We start from the raw sequence: 25,773 nt of genomic DNA, 5'->3' as shown, positions 1-25,773 counted from the left end.
GCTGTGCTTGAGATCATTGTCCTGTTGCATGGCCTAGTTTAGAGCGATCTTTAGCTGTGGGACAAGTGGCCTCACAATTAAATCTAGAATACTTTGACATACTGAGGAGTTCATGGTCAAATTAATGGTCCTGTGGCTGGAAAACAAGCCCATCACTGCTGCAGCCCTATGCTGATGGTTGGTATGGGGTGTTTTTGCGGATAATGCACATGGCCATGTGCACATGGTCATGTACACATGGTCATGTGCATTATGGCCAGACATGTTGTCTTCAAACGACATTGTTCCAGAAGTCTTGTCGTTTTTTTCAGGTGCAATTTTGCAAATGTATCTTTTTTTTTATAGTGAAGAAGCATCCACCTAGCAAACCTTCCAAATAAGCCACACATATTCAGTCTTTTCTAATTGTGCTGTCATGAATATTAATATTTAGCATGCCATCCAAGACCTGTAGAGTCTGAGATGTAGCTCTTCGTTTTCTGCAGTTTCTCTGAGCATTGCACAGGCTGACGGTCTTGGGGTGAATTTTCCAGGACACAATGACAACTGCTGTGAATGTTTTCTGCTTGTGAATAATCTTTCTCAGTGTGAAATGCTACACTTATATCATATTGTTTGGAAATGTCTGAGACTGATGGGCAGCAACAACTGCTTCTGTGAGATATTTGCTGGTGTCCATCTACCTTGACATTGTGTTAACACACACCTGAATGCTTCAGATCAGCAAACTGACAAAAACATCTGCTTTCTACTAATGACCTGCTGATCAAATTCATATTATTATCAGCACTTGGATGCTACCTACCCTCCTTATTCCTATGGAAGCAGGAAGGGTGCACTTAGTATTTTCCCCATGACTTCAGAGAGTCCTGTGAAATCTTTATTTTTCACATGACTGTATATGAGTTTTATTAAGGCTTCATAATAGAGTCTGAGGCTCATGAGGCCTGATAGGAGCTTTTCCTTTAAAATCCCATGGTTTGGATCCTTTCAGTCTGAATGGCAGGGTTGTGGAGCCAGTCTGTGATGATATGAGAGGTTAAACAAGAGACATAATGTGAAGACCTCATGGTCTATTGCCAAGGGATTGAAAGCAGTAATGAGCGCAATATAAATACACATAAACACACACTCACACGAGTACACGTACACAATCAGAATACACACATGCAGTGTAACATCTGACACCGCTTCCCTGCTGCTCCCACTGTGTCAGTAGGGGAAGTCTATTCATTTCAGAAAAATGCCGTGTGAATCAGAAAGACTGAACCAAGACTGAGGTTTCAGTTTACAGGCAGACTCGCTGTTAACAGCTTATGTCCACCACATCCGAAACCATTCATAAATAATATTTATATAATAATATTTAAGTCTAAGATAAGATGGATGTGTACCATCAATCATGAAGAGATGTAGGCTGCACCAAACCATAAACGTGAGGTGACATGAAATGTAAAATTTTAAGCATGCAGTTTTTAAACATCTGGAACTGAAGCCGCCAGTGTTTCATTCAAAACAACGTGAAGCATTTCATCTTTGGCTCTCTACCACTCAGAAGCAATCACATAACTAGCAGACATATCAGTTACCACCACCATTTTAGCATTTCCTGTTCAGAAGCCACATTTGAGCTTCATCCAGAAACAATCTATCACTAAGATTTATGTTGTATATGAACACACACACACATCAAAACAAAACTCACACAGAGACACACAGTAAAGTCTAAATGGGGGCAATTACTATGAGGTTCGTTTTTGTAAGTGGGATGTAATATTTTTTTTTCTTTAAAAAGCTGTGTATAAACAGAGAAAAACACAGAAAATTGGAGCAAAAAAACATAAAAAAATATACAGAGAGTATAGAAGGAAAAGAAGTGAAAGGGAAGTATTATTAATAATTTGCTAATAGCTGAATAATACATAGATATCCTGTTTCCTTTGGATGATTTTATGATATGATGTTTGAATAACTCATGCTGGAGGATTTCACAATAATAATATTCTGAAGAAAGGAATCAGGAAAGTGACTTTTAGGCTTTAAACAGGACAGTAAAAGCTTCATGTCACACAGCGCAAAAGGGATATTTGGTTTATTTAACAGCATCTGTGCAGCACTCTTCCTAAAACATCTTACACACTGTGCTGGTATATGTTTCAATTAAAATGTTTCCCTGTAATCTGATGCTTGAATGTAAGCAATAATGTGGTGAAACTTGAAGGTTGTTTAAAATCTCAAAGTACAACAAAAGGCCTTCTCTCTTCTTTGAGACTGGCCACCACTGCTCTGGCCTTGACTTTACAGCAGGCTTTCAGAGAGTGTCAGCGTGCATGAGACTTGCTCTCTCACACCGTATGTTTAGTCTGTTGGCCTCTCAACCTGTAGCACCACTGGAGACAAAAGATCCCAGTGGATGAAATGTTTGGTCTCATGTCAGCGAATGCCAGAATCATGAAATCTCAAACTGATTCAACATGACTTAGAAATAGAAAAACATATTTCTTTAAAATCTCAACTCTATTCGCTTTCTCCAGTCAGTCACTTGCCACTAGGAGCTTTTTCACTTTTTGCAGTAAGAGCCTGAAGCACAACAGGAGGCCTAAACCCCTCTAATGGAAAATAGATACGGCAGTAATTGCTCGACAAGAGTTTTATTGGGACGTGTCACACGTTGTCTAGCTAAATGATGGAGACAGAAGCAAATTAGAGCATGGATCAATCTGACAGATCCATCAAGCTACAGAAAGGCCATGCCATCGTATTTCCAGCATATATTGTGTATCTGCTTCCTTTAGTGGGATGGAGCTTTAGGAAAACATGCTTTTTAGGAACTCCGTGCAGAAGGCATCCCAAGAGCAATTGCACAAAAACGATACATGCATTCATTATAATGTCCTGCTGAGATTTACAAGAAATATCACATTCCATGTACAGCTCCCTCTCATCGTACTGAAGAAATACATTCTTCTTGTCTCAGAGGTTAAGGAAAGCATTGTATATTGGGGGAAAATTAAATGTACTTTCCAAAATAAAGTGTCTTAGTAGAGTTTTTGACCACTATGTGCTACCAGAATAGCATCCATGCAACTTGAGATTGATTGTTGAAGTCCGTGGGGAGATGGAAGACTCTCCCAAGAGATATTCCTTCATTTAGTGTTTTGACAGAAATGATCCAAACTTTCTCATGACTGTTCAGTTGGAGACCATCAAAGCATGAAAGAGCCACAGGATCCTTACGACAGGGCTCACCACAATGGTGCCTCCATTTCATCCTGTCTCTCGCATCCTCTTCTGTCACACTAACCCTCTGCATGTCCTCCTTCACTACCTCCATAACACTCAGTGGTCTTCCTCTTTTCTTCCTGCCTGGCAGCTTCAGCATCTCTTGTTCATTATCTCTCTGCTCTGTATGTCCAAACCATCTCACCCTGAGGTGTCCCTCTGATCAAAGTCAAAGTCAAAAGTCAAAAAAACGTTATTTATCCCCAAGGGACAATTAAGATAGATAAGCTCATTTCTATTCCTATCCTACCAGGTCACTCCCATGAGCTTCCACCTCCAGCTTGGCCTCCTGTCTTCCTGTTAGTGCCACCGTCTCCAAATCATACATAATAGCAGGTCTCAGTATTCTCTTGTAAACCTTCTTGCTGCTGCCCACCCTCTACCCTGTTGACCCCCAGATATTTAAACTTATCCACCTTCACTACACCTACTCCTTGCACCTTCACCTTCATCACCACCTGCCTCCTTGTCCTTTACACAGACGTGTTCTGTCTTGCTTCTACTGACTTACATTGGATTCAGATCAATTAGATCTAAGTGCAGATCCCATTTCTGTTACATTTGAAACACTAAACCTTTTAACAGTCTTTATGATGGAAGGTCCTTTTTTATCTTGATAAAAATCAGGATAAACCAGAGGTACTTAACTTTTTCTTTTTTACACTTATAGATCATGACTGAACGAACTTAAAATACAATCTAAGAACTACATAAAAAAACTAAGTGCTTTTTGATTTGCTTTACACATAAGTTTAAGATTGCTGTAACATTAAGAAGTATGCTACAACTTACACACACCGAATTAACCCTAAATATCACTTGAACTTTGGAATAAAGCAACAAAAACACAGTGGGGTCTGCCGGACATTCCCTTCTTTGTTTGATGCAGTCACCTACCAAAGGTGCAGTCACTCAGGCCCCATTGTGAAATCCGAATAGTTAAAGGATTTAGCTAATCAATCTCACAGTGCAATTTCCTCCATCCTGGCTACAGCCCAATGGGGTTTCAAGGCAGCCTGTATAGGTCAAGGTCATGGACCTATGGGACGTGTTCAGGAAGTAGCAGCACACAGCGCAGCCTGTAATGAATATCATGGGCGTCAGAGTAAACACAACACCACCAGTCGCAGCTTAAATCACACTCTTTCTAGAATATTTTGCACTCTTGGTGTCTGAATGCAGAGCTGTTTGCTTTGCACTATGTGGAAAATAACTGGAGTTTAGACTGTGTGAATGAATACACAATGACAGCCTCGGAGAAAAAAAAGAATGGAGACAATTACTGGTGACTGGGTAATTGATATTTGCATACAAACACACACTAACAACATTATTATCATTATTATGTCTAAGCTATTAGATATTAGTTGAGATACACTGTAGGCATAGATGTTCCTAACAGTGAATAATGTGGCCATTCAGAGGTGGAAAAAGACAGAACAACGGCTGCATGTCAGACCTGGGAAAGAACATTAATCCTGCAAGAGTTTAAAACACACCACACACATTTCCATTTATTTTCCTTAATCACCGATCAGCCCTCCTGTCAAGTGGTCAGAGTCAGGTTCTGAGAAAATAGTCAGTCAGTGAGATCTTAAGCACAATACGTCTTTCTAAGCCACAGGCTGTGAAGACAGAAGTGAACCAAAGTGAATCTGAAACATGTCAATTAAACATGAAGCAATATTCCCACAGAGGTCTGGTGTACTCTAGGTTCCTTTTCCCCACACACTGTCAATATCTCAAAAGAGGTGAAATTATGAGAAGTGAAGTCCTGTCCTCCACTTTTTAAACAAGATGTCCCACTTTGGTCTCTGTATGTATGTGGCCACCTGTGAGTTCAAGAGTCTTGTATCAAAAGCAAAGAGCCAGAGGAGAAAGAAAACCCCAAAGCGCAAATCTATTTATTGAGACAAATTCAGAGCAGAAAGGGAAATATTTGGTTAGCTCGGCGGTAAACGGTCAGCAGTGCTGGGGCAGTTCGCAGTTGAAGTCGGGGGGAAACAGCCGGCTCTTTGTTTGTGGACAGAATGGTGCACTCCGTGGGGTCACTGCAGGAGGCCCAACATCACAGACACAAGGACATACAAACGATTGCCTACACATACATTCACACAGACACACACAGACACATATGCACAAACCATAACATTCCTCTGCTTCTATGAATGTTTTATTAACCATGTGAATGGGTCACAGAGGTATACCCTGTAGCATAACTACAGTCTCCATAGTCACACACATACATTACACACTCATGCTGACTCTCACTCTCATTTACATGTACTAAGCAAAGTAGATGACATTCCTCGCCTTTCGTAGCTCCCCAAGATGTGCCTTCTTCTGCCACTAGACTTCTTCACCTCATTGGAAGAAGGTTTTGTTTGCAGTGACCAAAATACAGTATATTTCCGGAAATAATCACAACCCTGGATAATCTGTAAATGTTTCTGTATGTATTAATGCATCTATAAGGCTGGCCAATAAAGCTGATACTAATAATTCATTCATATATTAATTCCAGTAAGCTATGCAATTGCAAATGTATAAAAGTTGGCACTGATTAGTCTAAATTCAGTACACAACTAGACGCTAAATATAGTTATATGCCCCATTACAACCCTTGCTTTCCTTGCAGGGGCAGTTTGAGAGTTTGGGGTTTTGCCTGGGCTTAATTGCTGATTGTCTACACCTGATGAGAGGCGGATAAAAGCCAAAGATCAGCTTGGAGGGGAGGCGCCTCTTCACGCCAGATCTCGCCACGCTCTCTTGGCTGTCATTTTTAGATGAGATCATTAAGTAATTTAAAATATAACCAATGTTTTTACAAAGTCTGGTGTTTGTCTCCACTTTACATTGTGGCTTTTGAGCCGGCTTGAAACATAAATGGGGGCTCGTCCGGGATATTTTGGACTCTTTTAGCAAGCCTAAACATCAGAGGATTTTTTTTTTGTTTGGTTCTTTTTTGGTTTTTCTTCTTTTGGTTTTTTTGTTAAGGTATTTACTGTGACTGAGCAAACTCTCTTTAGTGCGTTTTAGCTGGGTTGTTGTGCTGCCCTTCCATCGAAGCACATTGTTATTTTGCTTTGCTGTAATTTGTTACAGTTTAGTGTGTTTGGTGGCAGTCCATGGCAGTAAGTGAGTGGCGTTTAGCCACACTTGTTGTGATCACTTTGTGCTCCAGTTGGTCTTTTTTGGTCACAGATGGATGGATGGATAACAAGGTTAGCATGGTGGACATTTCATATTTGATGATTTAATGTCAATGGCTTCTGTAGTAGTGCAATGTATAAGGCACAACAGCAGAGCAACTCCTCAGGTGACTGAGAATGTCAGTGAAGGACATACACTATATTGTCAAAACAGATTGAATTAAAGAAAAAAAAAATAAGACTAGTTTGTTTCCTTTATTGAAGTTTGTGGCTGTAGTAACTTGTCATTTCATCCCTTTAGACTGAATCATTAATAAATTAATGTCAAGATATAACAAAATAATGAATTATGATCAGTTCATCCTTAAGTCAAAGAGAACATTTGGTCCAAGTGTGAAGAAATTCACCAGAGGTTCATGGGATATTGTGTTCATTAGAATAGGAGATATGGGCTAACATACAACCTGAAAATATAATAACACAGGCACGAAATTTAAAAGAAAAAAAAAACTTATATGGATAGATACTGAAGCGTTTAAACAAAATTGTTGAATATATTTCTGAAATGTTTTCTTTAAAACATTCAAATGGAGAATATCAATACCATGTCAAGCCTAAAAACATGCAACACACAAATATTAGCCATAAACTAACCATTCTTTATTAATTTTAGTGTAAGACATGACATTTAACCCGTCCATCAAAAATATATAAACATCACTTTGTGGGTTTTTTTGAGAAACCAAAACATCAGTACTAGAGGATGACTAGCATATAGTTGATCCCTAACAAATTCCCCATGCTGATGCACAAACATCCATTAGACCCCCAGTGTTATTCTCTGGAACCAGAAACTCTCACCCAACATGCAAAGGTGCTAAACTAGGAGCACTTCCAGATACACCATCAGTCCATGCACCACACACAGACTCAGACACACACAAGCATGTTAATTCCTCACACTCTTCCATTCCCCCACAGAGAGTAGAGCACAAGTTCTGTTTGGTTTGGACGGCCCTACGAGTGGACCTCCATGTTGAACAAACTATAACACACCGTGGCCCTGTAACACAGCCTGAGTGGGGCTTCACAGTTCAGTGCTGCTGCAGAGATCAGTAGACAGTAACAACTTTCGCTCCAGACCTGGATTATAAAACTAGTCTAGTCTAGTAGCTTTGAATCAGTGCATCTACGAATTTTTTTACAAAAGTTTTGACAAAAATCCAGATTATACATAAAGTATTTGGCAATTTCTAATAATGTTTGCATGTTTTGGAGTTTGGAATCCATCCATCCATCCATTTTCATCCGCTTTGTCCGGGGCCGGGTCGCGGGGGCAGCAGCCTAAGCAAAGAGGCCCAGACCTCCCTCTCCCCAGCCACCTCCTCCAGCTTATCCGGGGGAATACCAAGGCGTTCCCAGGCCAGCCGAGAGATATAATCTCTCCAGCGTGTCCTGGGTCTGCCCCGGGGCCTCCTCCCGGTGGGACATGCCTGGAACACCTCACCCAGGAGGCGCCCAGGGGGCATCCTTGTCAGATGCCCGAACCACCTCAGCTGGCTCCTTTCGATGTGGAGCAGCAGCTGCTCTACTCTGAGCCCCTCCCGGATGGCCGAACTTCTCACCCTATCTCTAAGGGAGAGGCCAGCCACCCTTCGGAGGAAGCTCATTTCTGCCGCTTGTATCCGCGATCTCGTTCTTTCGGTCACTACCCACAGCTCGTGGCCATAGGTGAGGGTAGGGACATAGATCGACCGGTAAATTGAGAGCTTCGCTTTTACACTCAGCTCCCTCTTCACCACGACGGACCGGTGCAGCGTCCGCATTACTGCAGCTGCAGCCCCAATCCGTCTGTCAATCTCCGGCTCCCTTCTCCCATCACTCGCGAACAAGACCCCGAGATACTTGAACTCCTCCACTTGGGGCAGGAACTCATCCCCGACCCGGAGTGGGCACTCCACCCTTTTTCGGCTGAGAACCAGATTTGGAGGTGCTGATCCTCATTCCCGCTGCTTCACACTCGGCTGCGAACCGTTCCAGTGCGAGCTGGAGGGCCTCACCCGATGAAGCCAACAGAACCACATCATCTGCAAAAATCAGAGATGAGATTCTGAGGCCACCAAAGCGAAAGCCCTCCGGTACTTGGCTGCGCCTAGAAATCCTGTCCATAAAAATTATGAACAGAACCGGAGACAAAGGGCAGCCCTGGCGGAGCCCATCACCCACCGGGAACGAGTCCGACTTATTGCCGGCAATGCGAACCAAGCTCTTGCAACGGTTGTATAGGGATCGAATGGCCCGTAGCAATGGGCCAGACACCCCATATTCCCGCAACACCTCCCACAGGACACCCCGAGGGACACGGTCGAATGCCTTCTCCAAGTCCACAAAACACATGTAGACTGGTTGGGCAAACTCCCATGCACCCTCAAGTATCCTGGAGAGGATAAAGAGCTGGTCCAGTGTTCCGCGACCAGGACGAAAACCGCATTGTTCCTCCTGTATCCGAGGTTCGACTAACGGACGAACTCTCCTTTCCAGCACCCTGGCATAGACTTTCCCAGGGAGGCTGAGGAGTGTGATCCCCCTGTAGTTGGAACACACCCTCCGGTCCCCTTTCTTGAAGATTGGGACCACCACCCCGGTCTGCCAGTCCACAGGTACTGCCCCTGATCTCCACGCAACATTGCAGACTTCAATGCTCACGTGGGTAACGACAGCGAGACCTGGAGGGGCGTGATTGGGAGGAACGGCCTCCCTGATCTGAACCCGAGCGGTGCTCTGTTATTGGACTTCTGTGCTAATCACAGTTTGGCCATAACGAACACCCTGTTCGAACATAAGAGTGTCCATAAGTGCACGTGGCACCAGGATGCTCTAGGCCGTAGGTCGATGATTGATTTTGTAATCGTATCAGCAGACCTGCGACCATATGTTCTGGACACTCGGGTAAAGAGAGGGGCTGAGCTGTCAACTGATCACCACCTGGTGGTGAGTTGGATCAGGTGGCGGGGGAAGACGCTGGACAGACCTGGTGCACCTAAACGCGTAGTGAGGGTGTGCTGGGAACGTCTAGCAGAGGCCCCAGTCCGCGAGATCTTCAACGCACACCTCCGGCAGAGCTTCAACAGCATTCCGAGGGAGACTGGGGACATTGAGTCCGAATGGACCATGTTCAGCGTCTCCATTGCCGAAGCTGCTGCATTGAGCTGCGGCCGCAAGGTGGTTGGTGCCTGCCGTGGTGGTAATCCCCGAACCAAATGGTGGACACCAGAGGTGAAGGGAGCCACCAGGCTGAAGAAGGAGTCCTATCGGGCTTGGTTAGCCTGTGGGACTCCGGAGGCAGCCGACAGGTATCGACAGGCCAAGCGGAATGCGGCTCGGGCAGTGGCTGAAGCAAAAACTCGGGTGTGGGAGGAGTTCGGAGAGGCCATGGAAAAAGACTTTCGGGCTGCCTCGAAGAGATTCTGGCAAACCGTCAGACGTCTCAGGAGGGGAAAGCGGTGCTCTACCTGCACTGTGTATAGTGCTGGCGGAGCGCTGCTGACGTCGACTGAGAAAATTGTCAGGCGGTGGAAGGAATACTTCGAGGACCTCCTTAATCCCACTGACACGTCTTCCGAGGAGGAAGCAGAGTCTGGGGATGAGGGGAATGACCCGCCAATTTCCGGGGGCGAGGTCACTGAGGCAGTTAAACAACTCCTTGGTGGCAGAGCCCCTGGTGTTGATGAGGTCCGCCCCAAGTTCCTGAAGGCTCTGGAGTTTGGAATCCCTCTGATAAAATACAATTAAATGATCAATAATAGGAGATGCAGGGATGTCTTCACTCTGCCATGACAGTGCAGTGATGCATGCTGTGTGTTGGTTTCTGCAGTTTTACTTGTGTTTTTAACGCTACTTCTGGTTTTAAGGTCACTTCACTGCATATCACTGCAGCACACTTATCCTGATAAAGGCTGTTATGCATGTAAGTTGGTTATATTTATTAAAATCAAAATGTGTGAATTCTGATCTCAATGTGAGTCTGACTACTCGCATATGTGGGGTTGAACAGTTAGTTTTAGATTATGGCGGTTTCTCTGTGGGGGTTTTCTCACATAGCAAGGCTGTTGTCCTCATAGTCATGATGGAGAGAGCAGCATTAATGTAATGCCCAACATTAATCTCACACTGCCCTACATATTCAGCGTTAGAGTTCACAGCCATTTCATGTTGTCTTCCTCACACGTAAACTTAGATTGGGCTGGGTTTTTTTTCTCCACGGGATCATTTATTTTGAACCTAACGCCCTTTTTCCACATATCACTTTCCGTCTCTCTCTGTGTTATTTTCAAGATGTTAACGTGTTTCAGTAGGAATAACTGTATTTTGTCTCAAGCCACTCATTTTGTCTTAAATGCAAAAGATCTCTTTGTTTATAACCATGTGGTGGTTTAAATTATAGCAACAAGACACTCCCATTTTGTCATAATGAAAGAAGTGTTTAATGGCTTGTTAATAACAGGGAAAGACAGTTTGCAGTTAGGCAACTTTTTTCTAATGATATAACTTCCAAAGAAGCAATAGCATATTGTTCAGTTTGTTTGCGTAGCCATGAGTTTTGATTTATAGAGTGGTCATTCATAAAACGTCTCTTTTAAATCCTCACTGGATTTCTCACAGTTCTTATTTTTTAAAGATGACATTTTAAAATGAGTTTTCTTGCAATCAGATAAATGACCACAGCCATTTATCATGTTTTGTTTTTTAACTCAACATGGTATGAAGAGAGACAAAGCATTCATGTATCTGTGTGCTATGACAAAAGTCTAAAGCACGCCACATCCAACAGAATGCTCCTCTGCTATCACACTAATATGTATGAACACACACACACACATTTCAAGAAAATCATGAGAAGGGTCCAACTTTAGGACCTATTGCTTCTATGTAACATATTGAAAAAGAGTATCCTGTGGGGCCCTTGGGGGCCAGAAAGGTACTAAGTAGCTCTCTCTACGTGTTATCGTGCACGCTTTTGTGTGTGTGTGTGTTTGTGTGTGTTTTTGTGTGTGTGGAGAATAACCCGAGAGGCCCAGCTAGTTACAGCCTCTCTGCTGGAGACCACCACTTCCACAAAACAAGCATTGTTGGTACAGAACTCCAGACAGTGGAGACACACACTGGAAATAGCTTGTATGCACACATGCACACACACAAAATAAAAAAAATACATACACAGCAGAGAGAGGACTTTGCTGAGTTTAGATCCACCAACCCCAGCAGAGGCCATGTTCTGTTTGCCATGAATAAAATCACAGTAAGTCCTTCAAAAGAGTTTCATCTCACAGTCTTTCACTACCAACTCTCTCTCTCTCTCTCTCTCGCACACGGAGAAAAACAGCACACAGCATAAAATGTGGATCACTGTCCTAACAATAGCCCTTGGGTGGTTGGTCAGACTATTATTGTAGGTATTTCTATGCTAATTATGTGTGACTGAGAGCGTGTCAAAAGCAGTTACTGGAAATAATGTGGTGAGCTGGAAATTGTGAGGTGGAATTACTTTGCCCACAAATAGAAAAAACACAGTTTGTTGAGTTTGCTAAACAACTGAGTTCAAGTTTACTCCTGAAACTTGATCTGTGTTTGTGTTTCACTAATGCAAAAGAGCATAAGGACATCATCAACAACAACACCATCAGAGTCTGTGTGTGCGTGCGCGCGTGTGGGGGAGGAGGAGGGGGGGGGGGGTGAACATCATGACCTCCACTTCTGGCTCCGCGCTCTGCCGAGTACTCGTTGGCTCACATGAGTATACGTCAGCGCCTCTCACCGCTCCGGTATAACCCCCTCAAGCCTCTGGCGCTCACAGAGACTCAAGTGTAAAAGTAGCAGCTCTAACTGTTGCCACGGACTAAAACATTCAGCATCCAGGTCCTGCACAGCTGACAGAGAAGAGAGAGACGCGCTGGTGAAAGTGAGAGGAGAGGTGCAGCATTTGCGCACTGCTTTTCTAGTCTGGATTGCTTTGGCGCGACTTTGGATAGTTTTGGACTGCGCCGTTTGCCTCTTGGACTTTTTGGGGTTTTTTTTTTTTAATTTTGCCTTCATTTCAACACTGAAATGGCAGCTCTCGGCACGAGTTCCTCGCACCTGTTCCTGGTGATGTTTAACTGTTTCCTGGGCGCAGCATCGTTTAGGACAGTAACCGAAGATGGCAATTTCCTCCAGCCCTCGTCGAATCAGTTCTCGGATGACCTGGGGGAGGAAGTGGTCTCTCAGCACATGTACAGGTTGTACGAGAAATACAACAAGGAAAACCGCCTGAAAGAGGGAAACACCGTTAGGAGTTTCAGAGCTAGCCAAGGTGTGTGAAAATAACAGCGTTCAATCTATAGCCTTAATCAGAAGAGCTCCAAAAGCTTTCATTTATATTTAATAATGGAATCAAAAATTTAAAAAAATAAAATAAAGGTGTGGGTTATTCTTGGAACTCTAATCCAACACAAACATATAAATGTGTTGGGAGAAGTGTCTGATCCTCACCATTAGAAGTGCAAACACTCTGGGGTTGCGTGTCTCGTCCAGATGCTTTAAATAGGTGCGATTGTTTTGGAACAGTCTGAGAATGTATTTAAATGATTTGGGACACTGCGGGCACGCTGTGTTTGTGGTAGCAGCTGTGCCCCTTGTGCGCACAGTCTGATCAATTACCCCAGACAGACGCGCAAGAATGCACGTGATTCCCTGCGTGCAGTGTCCGGTAAAATATATCACAGTGAAACCTAAGGGACAGTCGGCCTCTGCGGTTAATACAGGACAAGAGTAACGTCCTGGAGTCGAGAGAATTAAAGCACAGTCGTCCCTCTCTGTCTGCTGTTTTTATAAACACAATTCACAGGCACGTACATCCTACATAGCTCTCAGATAACATATCATAACACTAGTGTATTTTTACTGCAAAAGCTTGGTGTAACCCAAGCAGAGATGTAGGAGGTTGTTTTTTTTTTTTTTTTGCAACAATGTAATATCTGTTAAAACAGTTGATTATGTCTTGGTGTCTGGGTAGACACTGCAGGCTGTATTAAACTTAAGGGGAAGCTTTAAGAGAAACTGAGGTAAGCATTTCCATATGCAGGCGATTCCAGGGTAATGTATATCTTTTGAGTCAGTCTATACTTCCGCTGAACTCTTACACAATGAACAATAACTCTGCTGTTGAAGTAAATGTTCATCATGAATATGTAGCTCTCTGTTCCCCGCCACCCCCTCCACCCCTCCACCTCTGCCAGCCAGATCCGCGGAGTCTGGTTCCTCTTAAGGGCACCTTCTGAAATCCTACCAAGCAATGAAGTTGTGCACCAGACACTGAGCTCAGTCATGTAACACAACAGTTTAAAGAGAGGTGTTTAATTGTCCCACATTTCTTTTAGATTTTACCACAGATACGGGCTTTCGCTGTAATATGTTAACCATTTTCCAAATGCCTTTCCTTTTCATGTGGGAATTCATTAATGTTCGTTTCCATCGGAGTCAATCAAACTTTATCTAGATTATCACTTAAAGCTCAAATGCCTGAGTTCAAATAAGGTTCAGTTCCTGTTGCCATTGCCTGTGCTGGCAGATGTTTCTATTTTCTAATCACAGTATATGTACTGTCCCAAAAGTCAAACATCCAGAAAGTCAGACTAATTTAGGCTAAATTATCCACTCCAAAAAACAGCACTCAAAAGCTTAAGAGTGATTTAAAAAAAAAAAAACTGCAAAACTGTTTCTGAGTAAATCTGCAAAAAGCATTTCTGGATTTTAAGACGGTGAAATGGAATAAAACAAAAGTTTGCAGAGTGCTTTTCACCTGCCTGCCTCACACTGACTGGCTGATTGATTATTTTTGCAGGTTCTGCTGACCACAGGATGATGTACCGACTAAACCTTACAACCCTCCAGGACTCAGAGGTCATCCTCTCTGCCACATTCCACTTCCTGCTGAACAGACACTCGTATCAAAAACCCTGGTTCTGTAAACGCTTCAAGAGCTCAACCTGCCGCTCCTCAGCCGTGCACCCTTCTCTGTCTATCAGCTTGCTCCTTTATTCCTTCTCCTCTGGGTCAGAGGTCAGATCTGGGTCAATGGGGTCATTTCTAGGCAATGTAACCTTCCACCCCCACAGGAGAGGGGTGTGGCAGATGAAAGATGTGACCCAGGTCATTAAGGAGGCGCGGGACAGGGGTCATCTGTTGGTGTCAATTGAACTGGAGTTAAGGCAACAGTTCAGGACGAAACCAGAGGAGATCCTCTCTGCTGGCAGTATGCCCTACCTGTTACTGTATGCAAATGACCAAGCCTTAGACGAGCCCAATAGTGTGGCTGCAAGCCTACAGAGATATGACCCGTTTAACGAGGGAGGAGAGCCCTCATATTCCTCTCAGCTCCTGCACAGACCTAACTCCTCACCAGAGGTGAAAGGACGCGTGAGAAGGGAAGCAAATCTGCTCTCTGACCCCATCCAGAACAATGAGCTGCCCGAGGTTGACTACAGACCTGATTCATACAGGAAAGATGACCTTTGGAAGAGCACATGGTACCTGACACTCAAACACAAGACTAAACCAGGAAGGAAGGAAAAGAAGAGGAAGAGCGAGGAGGAAAAAGATGTGGAGCAAGTTAGAAAAGCGCATGAATCTCAGGTTTTGAAAGATGGAGAAAGAACATCACAGGGCATCAAAACCAATGATTCAACTGTGGAAAATCTCAAAGATAGCCACAAACTGACTGTCAGTGATGGGCAAATGCATGAGAGGAGAAATGAGGGAAAAGATGGAAAGAAGCACAAGGGAAGCACAAATACACTGTCACCTGTTCTGAGGTTTGATGAACAAACAATGCGCAAAGCCAGGAGGCGGCAGTGGAGTAACACCCAGCACAAAGGCTGTTCGAGGAGGAACCTCAGAGTGGATTTCACAGATATTGGCTGGAATGAGTGGGTCATAGCACCCAAAGCCTTTGATGCTTACTATTGTGCTGGCACATGTGGCTTTCCCATGCCCAAGGTAGGAGCACAATCATCCAAGCCGTGTTATGTAGGTTCTTTTGGTTCACGTGAGCTACACTGATAACCTTAATGTGCACTTTCTAATCTCTCGTATTTATTTTCTCATTTGCATGTTTCTCCTTCACTCAAACTTTTCCAGGTGGTGAAGCCAACTAACCATGCCACCATTCAGAGCATAGTCCGGGCAGTTGGAATTATCCCTGGGATTCCTGAGCCCTGCTGCGTACCAGAAAATATGAGTCCCCTGGCTGTGCTCTACCAGGATGAATCCAGAAACCCAGTGCTCAAGGTTTATCCTAACATGACTGTCCAGTCCTGCTCCTGCAGATAAAAAAGAGCTGGAAACAGATTGAAGAGAAACAGAAAAACTGGACTAACATGGACACAACCATACAGTGGGGCAAAAAAGTATTTAGTCAGCCACCAATTGTGCAAGTTCCCCCACCTAAAATGATGACAGAGGTCAGTAATTTGCACCAGAGGTACACTTCAACTGTGAGAGACAGAATGTGAAAAGAAAATCCATGAATTCACATGGTAGGATTTGTAAAGAATTTATTCGTAAATCAGGGTGGAAAATAAGTATTTGGTCACCTCAAACATGGAAAATCTCTGGCTCTCACAGACCTGTAACGTCTTCTGTAAGAAGCTTTTGTGTCCCCCACTCGTTACCTGTATGAATGGCACCTGTTTGAGCTCATCATCTGTATAAAAGACACCTGTCCACAGCCTCAAACAGTCAGACTCCAAACTCCGCCATGGCCAAGACCAAAGAGCTTTCGAAGGACACCAGGAAAAGTATTGTAGACCTGCACCAGACTGGGAAGAGTGAATCTACAATAGGCAAGCAGCTTGGTGTGAAAAAATCAACTGTGGGAGCAATCATCAGAAAATGGAAGACATACAAGACCACTGATAATCTCCCACGATCTGGGGCTCCACGCAAGATCTCATCCCGTGGGGTCAAAATGATCATGAGAACGGTGAGCAAAGATCCCAGAACCACACGGGGGGACCTGGTGAATGACCTGCAGAGAGCTGGGACCAAAGTAACAAAGGTCACCATCAGTAACACACTACAACGGCAGGGAATCAAATCCCGCAGTGCCAGACGTGTTCCGCTGCTGAAGCCAGTGCATGTCCAGGCCCGTCTGAAGTTTGCCAGAGAGCACATGGATGATACAGCAGAGGATTGGGAGAATGTCATGTGGTCAGATGAAACCAAAGTAGAACTTTTTGGTATAAACTCAACTCGTCGTGTTTGGAGGACGAAGAATACTGAGTTGCATCCCAAGAACACCATACCTACTGTGAAGCATGGGGGTGGAAACATCATGCTATGGGGCTGTTTTTCTGCCAAGGGGACAGGACGACTGATCCGTGTTAAGGACAGAATGAATGGGGCCATGTATCGTGAGATTTTGAGCCAAAACCTCCTTCCATCAGTGAGAACTTTGAAAATGAAACGAGGCTGGGTCTTCCAACATGACAATGATCCAAAACACACCGCCCGGGCAACAAAGGAGTGGCTCCGTAAGAAGCATTTGAAAGTCCTGGAGTGGCCTAGCCAGTCTCCAGACCTCAACCCCATAGAAAATCTGTGGCGGGAGTTGAAAGTCCGTGTTGCTCGGCGACAGCCCCAAAACATGACTGCTCTCCAGAAGATCTGCATGGAGGAATGGGCCAAAATACCAGCTACTGTGTGTGCAAACCTGGTAAAGACCTATAGTAAACGTTTGACCTCTGTTATTGCCAACAAAGGTTATGTTACAAAGTATTGAGTTGTATTTTTGTTATTGACCAAATACTTATTTTCCACCCTGATTTACGAATAAATTCTTTACAAATCCTACCATGTGGATTCATGGATTTTTTTTTCACATTCTGTCTCTCACAGTTGAAGTGTACCTCTGGTGCAAATTACTGACCTCTGTCATCATTTTAGGTGGGGGAACTTGCACAATCGGTGGCTGACTAAATACTTTTTTGCCCCACTGTACCTCTGTTAAGCGGTTTCCTGATATTGAAAAACAGAGTCACTTTGGCTGTCATTATTCCTAGAGGAACATAGGCTATAGTGAAATTACTTCCATCTCTTCTGTCCCGGGGCAGCAGAGTTGAAGAGACACATTGTCTGGCATCTGCGCTCGCAAGAGGAACAGAGTCACACATGTAAAGTTGATGCTCCACATGTGTAACAGAAAAGAAATACATAAAAAGCCCAGTAGTTTTCATTCTGTTTGAAATAATATTGATGTTTCATGGACAGAAATATTTAAGGGATTTTTTTTGTTGTTTTTAATGGCAGAATGTACTTATTTTTCAAACAGCTCACAGTGAGTTTGTGTTCACGTTTTCTTTGGATGCAAAGACTTTAAGTAAGAGACTGTTACTGTGTCATCAGGCAGCTTATGCGAAAACATACAAACAGTGGAGATGATGAAAAATGTATGCATTTTTACATACTCTGTATAGCTGTTCCTACTTTTAAACTAATCACGCCACATTGTACATATATGTGACGTTGCAAGATATTGTACTTTATTGCTCTTTATATCTTAAAAAGGAAGTATCCAATGAACTGTGGAGAGCATCTGGAATTCATTTGCACCCACCCGCCCCCTCATAACACTTCAAGAATGTTATAATGAAACCAGAAATATTTTTCTATTTTAAATGTGAAACTTGGTTTAAAAAAAAAGATAATTTCTCATGGTTAGATTATATGTATGATTAGATGAGATTGTACATGTGTATTGTTTAAATTATGAAAAGGTAGCATTCTATAAGTTAGAATAAAGACATAATTTAATCCAAATGCTCTTGCTGGAACATTATTGTTTCACACAGTTTGTTATTCTTGGACATTATCGTGCGTAATGCTTGATTCGTCAGGGTGAACTTTTCTGTCAAAACAATCCTAAAAGGGCACCGCTGTTTCAAAATAGCCGAGCACAAAAGCAGGAAGGTTCCACTCAAAGATAGCCGACATTCCCCGAGAGCCCCCTTGAACCCATTATTACACCTCACCAAAGGCTCATGCGTCTGTTGTTCTTCAAATAATGTGACTGATGCCGCCGCCGCCGCGGGTTAATGGTTGATGGAGGAAGCAGGCAAGCGCATATTAGGACGTCAGACACTTGAAATTCAAAACCCGCTGCACTTCCTCTCTTCTATCCATGTTCAGAAGCAGAGTGCTTCCAAGTAAATGGTTTTCTTTTCTTCAGATTTATTTTTGTTCTTTTTAAACAGATGGCCACAGATAGATGATCTCAACCACTTCAGTTCAACTGCTTGTCGCTTTTATTCGCCGGAGGAGGAAGCTGACCCATGTGGTGCCAAAACAGTGTGTCAAACTGACACTGAAATGACAGAGGGAACCATTTAATTATTAACTCATTACTCTGTGGCTACATTGCCTTGAGTCTCAAAAGTTGGCAGTTTCCACATCTGCTCTCAACCACAAGTGGCTTTGAAGTTTTCTGCGACTGGACAGCAATTTTGTCTCAGAGGCAGAGAAATTTTGGGGAAAGGGGACGCGAGTCCGAACCCTTGTGCTGCATGTAACTGGAGCTATAATAAGTGTGCCATCCCTCCTTCCAGCATGGCTTTTTCCATTGTAAGCTTTTCCCTTTTCCATCCAAGAGTATTCACCCATTTTGGGAAGGTTCTATTGTCTTAAAGCAATGAATCAGAACAAGTTCATGTGGCTTTTTTGACAGTGATCAGCAGGAGAAGATCCTTTAATGTTAAAGTAAAACAAGATATTCCCAAATAAGACAGGCTCATTAAAATCTGTACCAACAGATACAATAGACAGCGATGCGTCTTTTATAAAAGATTGTGAATATTTTTACTCACATGCATTTTATGTTTGTGTCTGCTCTTTTTAGAGCACCCTGTAGAAGCAGCTGAACATTTCCTTTTAGCCAGTAAAAAAGGTGGAGGTCTGTGGTACGATGAAACTTGAAAATACAAAGTGTAGCTCTGTTTTACTGAAATTTGAAAAGACGAGATGACAAGAAACACAAAAAGATGATCTTTAAATCCACGTTTGAAGACGTCGGCGTGTGACACAGGAGGGGAGGGAGAGATGCCTGACGTACAAAAGCGTGATTCAGTTTTCTCCACACAAGTGGAAATGTTCAGTAACTGCAAAACCATGTTACGATTTACAGCGCCTAACCACCTTTTAAATTAGGATGATGACTGTAATTAGGGCTTATATAAATCATGCTTACATTAATAGAAGTTGTAGCTTTAAAATAGGCTGGCTTTAATGTAATGAACAAATTCAATTTTTTTTTTTTTTGTTCCTCCCCACCAAATTTCTTAACTGATCCCATTTACAGTCTGGACCTACAGTCTGCTATTAGAAAGTGAACCCCATGTCAACCGCAATCATGGTCACAGGAGAGTACTTACAATGGTCAATTCCAACCAAGAAAACCACAGTAGTCTAGGCTCACGTTCAGAGCGCAAAATGCCTAAAAGCCTAAATGAAACGAGGCGAGCAGGGGACCAAGAACAATATTTGTTTTTCCATATGATGACTGTTCAATTAAAGGAGACCAATACAGCCATTATTAGACAACAGAGGATTTTCTGTGTCTGGGCTGAAATAGCTCTTTCCTCACGTGGTTACTGAGTTCAGAGAAGCAATAGTGCTGTTTATTAGAACATGGCTTCAATAGAGTGACTCTTAATTGCCCATTTAATCATATAGACTAAGTTTCTTTTTATTGTGAAATCTTATTTTCCTTTAGAAACTCTAAAACCTCCATTTTTTACCAGATTGAAATACGTTTTGGGACCTTTTATCAAGCATTATTTTAGTAGGGAAACAAGTATTTGGGCTCCTTAAATGTAAGTGCTGGTTTAAAACTCAATACATATTCAAAGGAATAAAATTGTCAGAGGATATTGAGCAGTTTTCATGTCATCTACATGTTTAAGTCTCTGTTATAAAAGGTGGATGATGTTCTTCTGATTGTAAAAAAAAAAAAATGAAGGAAATCTTTTTCCCGGGAAGTTAAACTGACTTAATCAAATAAGACAGAAAACAATGTATGGGGAACTACATCCCTGCTTTTGTTATAGACTGACAGGACAAGGTCTACACTTGACTTTTCCATGAACTTCATGCCTTCTTCTTGGCTCATTTACCTGCAACAGAGAACTATTTATGTCCATCTGTCCACAGCCTGTCCCTAGTGGAAAGTAAGCGGCACAGGATTGGTGGATAAACATAAAATCACAAGTTCAAAGTGGTGCAGTCTACCTGGATTACATCCAAGTCTGCAGATGAATGATAACTCAGAAGTTTATAAAACTAATAATTGATTTTTTTTTTTTTTTTTTTTTTGGAGCAGGCATCCTATTTAAATGAGCTGCTTAATATGGTATTTTTCAGCTCATTTGTTCAAATAGCAGACTAAAATGCTGGATACAGATCTCAAATGCCACAGGAATGTTATACGGGTGCATACACTAAACAATAAACGTGTCTAATATATATTTAAACACACTGAATGATCAATACAGGGCAAATGGTGGTCTCAGTCACCTCCTGTTGGAACTGGAAAAACTGACCCTCTGATTTTAACCCATATGATGATGGAACAAAATACACCACAAGCTTTTATTTCCACTTTATATAATTTTAGATTTTAAAACTAATGTGCATACACACTCAACCCATACCTCCTGTACAATTTAGATCGAGGAAAAAGCAAATGGTCTAAAGAGGATTGCTTTGAGATATTTGTGACAATCATGAGCTGTCCTTGAAACCTCTCTGTCCCTCCTGAGTTCCATAAGGCACAAAATAACTTAACATACTGAACTAGTGGACAAACTGCACTGAGATCAGTTTACACGCACCTCTATCGTCATCTAGTGGACAAGCTGTGATGGGCATGTGTATCCGTTTTGTTATTATACAGCTACCTACATTCAAAGATATACACTAAAGTCTTGCCTTGGGTTGCAGTCGAAGCTTGTTAAATATGAGAAGCATTTAGGTAATAAATAAAGAGTTTCTTTCCCTTCTCTTGTCTCAGTTATGGGATGTCATGTGTCTTGACAGGTGGTGCCGCTCTCGGAAGTATTCGTGGCAGATTGGACAGGTAAGTTTCTCCTCCCTTCTTCTCCTCACCTGAGACTCTGCGGCGAACTCCTTTTTGTGGTGAGAGCGCATGTGAAAAACGAGGTCAGAGGTCATGCGGAAGGACAGGTTGCACTTGGCGCACCAGTTCTGCACCGACACGCCGAATGTGGTAAAAGTCGGAGGAAGGATCGTGAGGGCCGATGTGGTTTGCAGCTGAGCGCCTATGTTTCTAGACCAGTGCTCCGGCGCGTAATGGAAAGCAGTGTTTAATGCTACCGGGGAGGGTACAGTCTGTAAGTCACTGCTCAGGATGTTGGATGGTATCAGATTATTGTATCCCACAGACGTCCTAGAGGTAAATGCATTCGTCATCTCCTCCAGGCGGCTAGAGGGGGCTGTTGAACCTCTGCTGGGGTGAGCCTGGGGGTCAACAGGAGAACTTCTTTTACTCGGTTTACAAAATGCGCTTTTCTGTTCGCCCTGGCTGTTCGATATCACCAGAGAAAATGCACTGTTGCTGCTTAAATGCATGCTAGAGCCCTCCCCTCCTGTCTCCATCCGCGCGTCCAGATCTCTGTCGTGCGTAAAAGTCCACTTGGATTCATCACCTTGAACAAGCTCCTCACTTTTACGTTCCAAAAGATCCAGTTTCAACGTCTCAGCTTTCCGTTTCCCCTCACCTGAAGGGCTGTCTCCTGCTGGCTGGTCGTAACTCTTAGTCGGTGGTGTAATATTATCATCATTTGAAATATTAGTCTTCTCTAATAGAACCGTTTTTCTCCATTTTGGATAAAGAGTTTCCTCATACTTTCTCTTCTTTGGGGAAGTCTCCGCGTCGTCGTTGTTTCCAGTTCTTTTGTGTTCCAAATCTCTGGCAATGTTGTGGAAATCTGTCACTCGGCGTTGCCTCTTAATTTCCACGTGCTTGTGCTCATAAAGCTCGCGGCTCCAGGTGTCAGTCTTTACGTGAGCACAAAAGAATCTGCAGTGAGCCAGGAAGGGATGCTCGTTTTTGAAGACCTGGTTACATCGCCCACATTTTAATTCTGAAAGAAAAACGAAAGACAATATGACGTGACTGTTTTTAATAATTTCAATGATTTTGGAGTGACATAAAATTTGATTTAATCGTGCACATGCATTAAAGGGCAGTCTCACCTTCGTTTGACTCTTTTGCTATTTCGGTGAAGCCCAGCAGATGAGACAGCTCGTGGTCGTACCAGATCAGCAGCTCTTCTTCCTGCCGGATGTCCCGGGTAGTCCGCACGTACAGCTGACCCCCTTTCAAAAAGGCCTCTGTGTTCTGCTCCTCGCCGTTGCGCGCAGCTTGCACGAGCCGCAACCAAGACAGCATCAGGGCAGAATTACGCATGGCCTCAGGATCGACCTGTTGATAGCAACCCCTGATGTTTTACACAGTGTCCCGACTTAGAGGATTTTTATTCTGTCTTTCTAAGAGCCTGCTTGTAAATAATTTAAATAGTTAATTGGTGGCAGATTGCATCTTTTAATGCTGAGGTGATTTTATACACTTTTACTGGTCAGTACAATAACACTCAAAATACAGCTGGTCAAAAACAATCCCATAATAACACAAAAACCTGGATGTAACGTATGACAATTAAAACTATATACATCTGAAAAACCCTTTACTTTTGGAATCATGTCACCGTTGAGTTATATAGTAACTCAGTAAAGATGTTACAAAGTATATCTGCAAGACAGTTTATCACAAATTTGTCATACGCACCCTGAACACACAGGATTTCGCTCTCTTGTCACAGGATTTCTGCGCTATGAAAGCGATAGAGTCGTAGAAAGTGTTCTGGAGCACGCACGGACCGAAGCATGTGCCTGCAGGGATGCTGCGCGCAACTACCACACTGGTGTAGAGATCTGAAGAATGCTGGAGGAATTTACTGTCGCCGGTCCAGATGGACCGAGGCAGGAAAGTATGATCCATCGTTAAACTGTAATGGAATAGTTATTGTTAGTAAAGGTGAAGAATTACTCCAAAATAGTTTTAAAATTCATGTTGTTTAACAGAATGGCAAGATAACCTGGGGAGTAGAGCAATCTCATTATATTTCCTGTTAAAATCAGCCTGGAATAGTAATTATAATTTATATCTTGTCTCAAAAAAGTGCAAGTGTTTTATATGAAACTCAAAAAAGGTTGGATTTGTGCGATGTGCAGTTAGCCGGTTTGGATCTGATCCAAGCACACACAGAATTCCAAAATCGTAATGAAAATAAATTTGCCCAAGTGTATTTTATTTTTCATTTGCTAGTAAAACCGAGGGTACCACTGCGTAGTGAGAGCAGCCGGTGTCGAGGCAAAATGATTACCAACGTCCTTTGTCTCAGTTTTTCACTCGGTTAGTCCTTTTGTCTCCACATCTGCCGTGGAGTCCAGCTGCCTGCTCAACGCGCAGGATAAGTTCAGTATGTTTTCCATAATGTATAAACAGCATAAACGCTCTTAGATTGCGTGACTAATGTTTTCCCTCTCTCCGATCAATTAAAAGTATGCAATCTTTTAGGTTTGTAGGCTATGGTTTAAAATATTGACAGCTGAACCGCACAGCATCATGACAGAATGTGGTACCGATCTAAAAATCCCCGATTTGTTTTTTTGGTTTTTTTCTTCTTCTTCTTCTTTAATGTTGACATTTAAGAGTAAAAACGCACATGCCTGTGTTGCCATGCGAACTCACCCGCCGGACATGGAAGAGGATGTTTAAGCCGTTTGGGAGCCAAGGAAGTTGCAGCAGGTGCAGCGGACCTCGGTGACGAAGCCTTCCCTTTTCTTGCTGACGAGTTACTTATCCGGCTGAATCTTCCTCCGCACTGTCGTCTCTCCCCTCTCCCATTCCCACTTATCCCCTTCAGAGAGCGCACTGAAGCGTGGCGCATTGATGCAAACGCGTGCGCGCTCGCGCACACGCTCACTCACGCGCCTTCAAATTAGTATTTTATTAGTAATTTTTCCTTTGTCTGGTTTACAGTTCCCTTCCGTGGAAAAGGGAAGACGTGGGTGTTTGTTTGGACAGAACAGTGATTGCTGGTTAATAACGCACATTTATGCCTTGTACAGCTGACCTGAACACCGCTGATGGACAAAAGTCATATTTTCTTATGTTTCATATCAGGTCTCAACAGATTATTTGTTAATTTTATAGTGTTACTAAAACCACAAACTGGGCGAAGCAGCACGCTGGAACAGCCCGCTCTTTTGCCAGCATGCAATTAATCATATATAAATCATAATGTTGTGGTAATCTGTCATGTCATGGTTTTAAACGAAAGACGCGAGTAATACTTCGAGACTGCACTTCAGCACATGCACGCTATGTGGGATTGAGCGGAGAGGTCTTGGTCACGTTTCTGGAGACATTGTGTCTAGCTACGAGAAACTAGTGGAAACTGTCTAATGTGGGCAGTGGGAAATTGTAAAATTGGCCGCTGTTACATGACATGATGCAGGGTGGTCTGGGTTTGCCACCAGGCAAATACATTATTCATAAACTAAATGTTTCTGTCTAATGAGCATTTAATGATTATTCTGCATCAAAGCTTTGGTTTTTGAGTAAATGTCCTGGTAGTTCGTGAGCCAACTTTGTGTAACGAGAAAGTGGGGACGCAGAAGCCTCGAAGGGGGGACTCTTTGGTCGCGCTCCAACTGTCTGGTTAAAGCACTTTTACACTATAGACTAAAAATAGTGTTTTACTTTGGATTAGAATTCAAATTTCTTCCGTTTGTGGCAACGTATCACAATCACAGGAACACTTGGACATCCTTTCAGCAGCACCATGTCCTGTGGATATGACGGTATTGAGCAGCTCTTTGGATTCGTTTTCTTTCATGCACAAATTAAAACAAGCTATGAACTCTTTGATTAACACTATACAATTCACTGACTGCACTGACGAATAGGAGACCATATTCGACTTTAGGCCTTTGGTAACTGGTATATTAGAAAAGACATGGACATAAATTTAATTATTTATGTATAATACATCTGATTTGTGGTCGTCTGATGTTTCCAACTATGAAAAACAAAAAATCAAACCACACTAGTAGGACATGACACTTTTTCCCCATCCCAGAATCTTTATTTTTGACAAACTGATAAGGCCAAAGAGAACATCCCAAAAACGAGGATGTACACAGCCACTCTCCCCCCGTAACAGTT

The 25,773-nt window shown here is 42.9% G+C and overlaps 2 protein-coding genes across 3 annotated transcripts; one reads left to right on the top strand and one right to left on the bottom strand.

The window, feature by feature from the left end:
- The first annotated feature begins 12,217 nt into the window (after positions 1-12,217).
- On the top strand, positions 12,218-20,898 carry gdf10a (growth differentiation factor 10a). The gene is made up of 3 exons (XM_085428207.1): positions 12,218-12,783; positions 14,314-15,467; positions 15,609-20,898. Exons 1-3 carry the CDS (start codon positions 12,540-12,542, stop codon positions 15,798-15,800), a joined length of 1,590 nt encoding a protein of 529 aa, XP_085284333.1. The 5' UTR covers positions 12,218-12,539; the 3' UTR covers positions 15,801-20,898.
- Positions 20,899-21,035: 137 nt separating this feature from the next.
- znf488 (zinc finger protein 488) lies at positions 21,036-25,245 on the bottom strand. 2 transcript variants are annotated; one of them, XM_085428209.1, is made up of 4 exons: positions 24,295-25,245; positions 23,329-23,548; positions 22,737-22,965; positions 21,036-22,624 (listed from the first exon to the last, which is right to left on the bottom strand). In XM_085428209.1, the coding sequence occupies exons 1-4, from the start codon at positions 24,303-24,305 to the stop codon at positions 21,528-21,530; spliced, it is 1,557 nt and encodes a 518-aa protein (XP_085284335.1). In that variant the 5' UTR covers positions 24,306-25,245; the 3' UTR covers positions 21,036-21,527. The 2 variants fall into 2 exon arrangements, with proteins under 2 accessions (XP_085284335.1, XP_085284336.1); XM_085428210.1 differs by lacking the exon at positions 24,295-25,245 and adding an exon at positions 23,639-24,247.
- Positions 25,246-25,773: the final 528 nt, after the last annotated feature.

Source organism: Rhamphochromis longiceps, linkage group LG13 (assembly GCF_057381845.1).
Source record: "Rhamphochromis longiceps isolate RC_006_pf linkage group LG13, R_longiceps_female_GT1.1, whole genome shotgun sequence".
NCBI classification, from domain to species: domain Eukaryota; kingdom Metazoa; phylum Chordata; class Actinopteri; order Cichliformes; family Cichlidae; genus Rhamphochromis; species Rhamphochromis longiceps.
Note: the sequence above shows the minus strand (reverse complement) of the source record. Positions and strands in the feature narration are given on the sequence as shown.

Excerpts from the sequence above, each read along its gene's own strand:
- znf488 (XM_085428209.1), bottom strand. Across the intron at positions 22,966-23,328 it reads CGAAATCCTGTGTGTTCAGG|GTCGATCCTGAGGCCATGCG; the intron begins GTGCGTATGACA and ends TGCTATCAACAG. Across the intron at positions 22,625-22,736 it reads AGCAAAAGAGTCAAACGAAG|AATTAAAATGTGGGCGATGT; the intron begins GTGAGACTGCCC and ends TTTTTCTTTCAG.
- gdf10a (XM_085428207.1), top strand. The coding sequence starts at position 12,540 with ATGGCAGCTCTCGGCACGAGTTCCTCGCACCTGTTCCTGGTGATGTTT. Across the intron at positions 12,784-14,313 it reads GAGTTTCAGAGCTAGCCAAG|GTTCTGCTGACCACAGGATG; the intron begins GTGTGTGAAAAT and ends TTATTTTTGCAG. Across the intron at positions 15,468-15,608 it reads GTGGCTTTCCCATGCCCAAG|GTGGTGAAGCCAACTAACCA; the intron begins GTAGGAGCACAA and ends AAACTTTTCCAG.